Genomic DNA, 5,000 nt, shown 5'->3' with positions numbered 1-5,000 from the left:
CATTCATACGCTTCATCGACCGCGATTGCTTTAATCAATGCACGGCCAAAGTCTACTGAACTAAGGCAGATAGCCATGCTCACCGGAATCACTACGAGAACGATGCAAGTGTTTGGTGTGGTCATTGGTTCTGTACAAGATGAGTTCAAGCTCGAAGTTGATATTACGAAAGTCAACAAGCGAGAATTATTGGTTTTGGAGAACCCACGTTACAAGGAACTACTTGAGGCGAATTCTGATCTCAACGGGGTGCGAATGGATGATGACGACACTAAAGACAGGCTACCCGTACACATCATACTGGGCGCGAATGATTTTGCGAAAATTCGCACTGGAGAGCGTTTGAGAGTGGGTCGCCGTGGAGATCCAGTTGCCGAGTTCACCCGTTTTGGATGGACAATCATGTCGCCTGGAGCTGACAGGGAGTTGGCAACTGCTTACCTAGCCATTAATTCGAACACAGATTACGAGAGGTTGTGCGCACTTGATGTCCTTGGTCTGGCAGACTCTTCAACCGGAGATCAAGGTGACGTTTACGAAGAATTCAAAGAACAATTAGTTCGATCTTCAGAAGGATGGTATGAAACTGGACTTCCTTGGAAGGGAAGCTGTCCTCCGTTACCAAACAACCGAGATGGAAGTTTACGCAGATTGAACACTCTTGTACGGAAGCTGAGAAGAACCGACATGCTCGACGACTATGACGCTGTGATCAGAGAGCAACTTCGAGAAGGCGTAGTAGAGCTAGCACCTGCTGAGGTAACTGGAAGAGAGTTTTATCTACCCCATCGTGCTGTCGTGCGTCGGAGTGCTGAGACGACGAAGTTGCGAGTCGTGTACGACGCGTCAGCCCGTGCGCAAGAGAAAGCACCATCGCTGAACGAATGCCTACATGCTGGACCTCCGCTACATAATAAGCTGTGGAGTGTCATTGTTCGTAACCGTTTTCATCCTGTGGCAGTCGCTGGTGACCTTCGCCGTGCATTCCTACAAGTGCGGATACGAGAAACCGAGAGAGATTCCTTGAGATTCCACTGGATCGCCGACAAGACAGGAAAACAGGTTGAAACTTTGCGTTTTACCAGAGTGGTGTTTGGCCTCGCCCCTTCACCGTTCCTTCTCAATGGGGTGATTCAACAGCACTTGGAGAACATGCAGTCCAGATATCCTGATAGTGTAAATGAGATACGTAGAAGTCTGTACGTGGATGACCTGATTTCGGGAGGACCTACTACAGAGAAAGCAAAACGTTTAAAGCGTGAAGCTACCGAGATTTTCGCCAAGGCTAAATTCGAACTGCACAAGTGGCATTCAAACGAAAAGCAACTAGAGACATCCTGTGAAGATTACGAACCATCATTCGCCAAGGAGCAGTTAGAGAATGGAACAGCAGCTGGAGAGTGTAAACTACTTGGACTTGGTTGGAACAAGGTTGAAGATACTCTGCATGTGAGCTTTCCTGAACTGCCAGCCGAAGAGACAAAGCGTGGTATCCTGGCTAATTTGGCGAAAGTCTACGACCCGCTTGGAATTGTGTCACCAGTCATGCTCGAGGAAAAAGTTCTCTACCGAGAATCATGCATGCAAAAGAATGCTTGGGACGCTCCGTTGCCAGAGCAGATAGCAAACCAGTGGAGAAAGTGGGAAAAGAGCCTACCGGAAGAAGTGTCGGCGAAACGCAGTATTCCTCTCTACCAGCAAGAGATCGATAAGATTGAACTCCACGCATTTGGTGACGCCAGTGGCCGCGGAGTGTGTGCCTCAGTCTACGCCGTGGTGACGCAAGCATCAGGGGTGTCGCAAGGTTTGGTTACTGCGAAGTCTCGTCTTGCCAAACAAGGTCTAACCATTCCTCGCCTAGAACTTGTGTCAGGACACATGGCAGTGAATTTGGCCAGCAATGTACGCCAAGCATTGGAAGGACTTCCTCTTGCGACTACTCTTCATTGCTGGCTAGACAGCTCAGTAGCCTTACATTGGATTGGAGATCGGGGAGAATACCGTCAGTTCGTCTCGAATCGCGTAAAGAAGATTCAGACTCACCCAAACGTGCTATGGCATCATGTTCCATCAGCAGACAATCCAGCCGACCTAGGAAGTCGCGGTGGTAGTGTAACTGGAGCGCAGCTGTGGTGGAATGGACCCACCTGGCTTACAGATCCAGCCAATTGGCCACCTGAAGTCGTAACAAAACCTTCCCCAGAGAGTTTAGCAGAAAGAAAGGTGCAGCAAGAGTTATTCGCAGTGGGAGTAGAAGGCAAGAGTGACCTCGAAATCGTCCTTGAGAAGTTTGACTTGCGCAAAGCATTGAGAATTGGTGCTTGGGTAGCGAGATTCTTGCGCAATTCTCGGAACTCCACCAATAAAGCCAAGGGACCACTGAGCACAGCCGAGGTAAAGAGGCATGAGACGTTCTTGGTCAAGAGGGCCCAGCAGCAAGGATTCAACAACGTCAGTTTCGAGCAAGATCAAGAGCAGCTGAACCTGCAAACGAATGAAGAGGGTGTGCTCGAATGCCGAGGACGTATCCAAGGCGAGTATCCCGTGTACCTGCCGGACACGGCTCTACTTGCGACGAAGATTGTGCAACGTGCCCATGTAACTACACTCCATGGGGGAGTTGGCCTAACAATGGCCAGCGTAAGAGAGAGATACTGGATACCCCGCCTCAGGAAATTAACGAAGAGAGTCGTAAGAAACTGCAGTGGCTGCAAACGGTTTCAAGCCGTAGCTTTCGCAAATCCGCCACCAGCACCTCTACCAAGAGAAAGAACCGAAGGCGACACGCCCTTCAACGTAATTGGTGTGGATTTTGCCGGACCGGTGAAGTACCGTAACAAGCGCAAGGAGATGCGTAAAGCGTATGTGGTATTGTACTCCTGTAGTCTCACCCGCGGAGTGTTTTTAGAGTTACTGCCGAATTTGGAGACCGGGGAGTTCATTAAGAGCCTAAAGCACTTCATCGCCAGAAGAGGACGGCCATCAAGGGTCTACTCAGACAACGGTCAGACGTTTGTCGCTGCCGCCAAGTGGTTAAAGAAGGTACAGAAGGATGAAGAGTTTCATTCGTTTCTTAGCAACCAGTCCATCATTTGGCAGTTTAACCTCAGCCGTGCGCCCTGGTGGGGAGGGCAATTTGAGCGTCTGATCGGGTTGATGAAATCAGCATTTTACAAGACAGTTGGCCAAGGGATACTGAACTGGGAGGAGTTAAGCGAAGTTATCCTGGATATTGAAGTCACCATGAACAACCGCCCCTTGTGTTACCAGGAGGAGGATGTCCAGCTCCCCACACTGACGCCCAACACGATGTTATTTCTCAAATCCAACATCTTGCCCGAGTTACAGCCTTACCATCTGGAAGTAAGAGATTTGAGGAAGCGCGCCAAGTTCCTACAGAAAACTAAGGATGCAATGTGGAATCGATGGACAGCTGAGTACTTGCGTGCGTTACGCGAACGTCACCGCCTTAAACTCGGAGAAAAGCGGTGTTCTCTTGCTGTTGGAGACGTAGTTATTATCAAGTCGTCCGAGCGGAACAGAAATAGCTGGCCACTTGGAATTGTTGAAAGTCTGATTGAAGGAAGGGATGGAGTAGTTCGTGGTGCGAGATTGCGAGCCGGCCGATCCCACATCGAACGCCCCATTCAGCACCTGTATCCCCTGGAACTGTCGTGCGACAGGGATGGTGTCAGAGGAACTACAACAACACTTGACCCTGGAGCACCAGCGTTTAGACCCAGACGAGATGCAGCAGTCGCCGCCGAGCTTCGAGTGCAAGACTTAGCCCAGGAGGATCAGTTGGAATGAACATTTGCATATAGAACGTTTTCCATTAGGTTTCATCGTTTGTTTTACCTCAATAGCACAATTATCAGGCAGTTCCCGGTGTTACATATGCCACGTCGCTACGAGACATATGGGGGAGAGTGTCGGGAACTGTGGACATGCCGTGTTTTTGTATTGTTTGATAAAGTCGCATAATGACCGGAAATAATTCAGATCGGATCGAGACATGTATTTGTACTTAGTGGGTGTGTTTAAAAAGGATATCGTGTTACTTTCGTTGTTGTTCGAAGCACGCGGTTGAGTAAAGTGAGCGAAGTTTTTGTATTCAAAAGTTGGAATTAAACGGTGATTTTAATAGGAAACGTATTGTCGCTGCGTTTTCGACAGTAAAAACAGAAATAAACCCACTCCCCTTTTGACTCGGTCGTGAACAAAAGATCCTTGGATTTTCGCAACTTTCGAAGCCTATAAAATGGCCGCAATGCGTCTCGAACAGGTGCAAAGATTCATTTTAGCGAAAAGAATATTTTGGGCTTATGGGCTCTTTAAAATGGATTGAAAGCCTGAAACTTCCGTGCTGCATATTTATTCAGGCGCGTACACACTCAAATCTTTGACGACATTTTCTCCTCGATCATAAAGTTAGTAATGGCGGACCATTAAATAGGAAAAGTCCAGTTAAAATAAACAGGTGCCTTTTTTTAAATCAAGGCTTAAGATTTGGGTCACTTAGTGTTTAGTTAATAGAGTTGTGAAATCCAAAGAAAAAGAAGTAGTATCTTTGATCTGAGTCTCAAGCCTTAAGCCCGGTTTACACTACAGAAATTTTTTGGCACGGTTCCCAAAAAAAAAAGGTCGGCTCGGATAAAATTTGCAGTGTAAACAGCCTGTCAGTTCCAAATTTCATCCGTGCCGACCCAAAATTCTTACCCGTGCTGGGATTTTCGGCGAGGTAGTCCGAGCACGGGTGAAAATGGTACGGGTGCTGAAAAAACAGGCACGGTTCGGATAGAACAAGTAGTGTAAACACTTTAAAGGGCCATATTTGAGCCTTAATTCATATAGGCTAGCGGTTGTTTTTGCGTATGTTTCAAGATGGCTGCTCATTCTCCACCAAAATCACGTTCTTGATTATAATTGAACTGCGCATGTCTACAAGAGAACTTACCCGGGCCCAAAAATTTTGGCACGGCATTTTGATACGGTAAAAA

At 47.7% G+C, this 5,000-nt stretch overlaps 1 protein-coding gene across 1 annotated transcript in view; it reads left to right on the top strand.

Annotated features, from left to right (window-relative positions):
- Window positions 1–5,000, top strand: part of LOC138000329 (uncharacterized) — a 7,664-nt gene that overhangs the window by 1,707 nt on the left and 957 nt on the right. The window contains exon 1 of the mRNA XM_068846650.1: window positions 1–5,000. This exon is cut by the window's left edge and continues 1,707 nt beyond it; it is cut by the window's right edge and continues 957 nt beyond it. Within this exon, the coding sequence (XP_068702751.1) occupies window positions 1–3,810 (3,810 nt within the window). The 3' untranslated portion in view covers window positions 3,811–5,000.

Source organism: Montipora foliosa, chromosome 4 (assembly GCF_036669935.1).
Source record: "Montipora foliosa isolate CH-2021 chromosome 4, ASM3666993v2, whole genome shotgun sequence".
Classification (NCBI taxonomy): Eukaryota; Metazoa; Cnidaria; class Anthozoa; order Scleractinia; family Acroporidae; genus Montipora; species Montipora foliosa.
The sequence above is the reverse complement of the archived record's forward strand: the minus strand, read 5'-3'. Positions and strand labels throughout refer to the sequence as shown.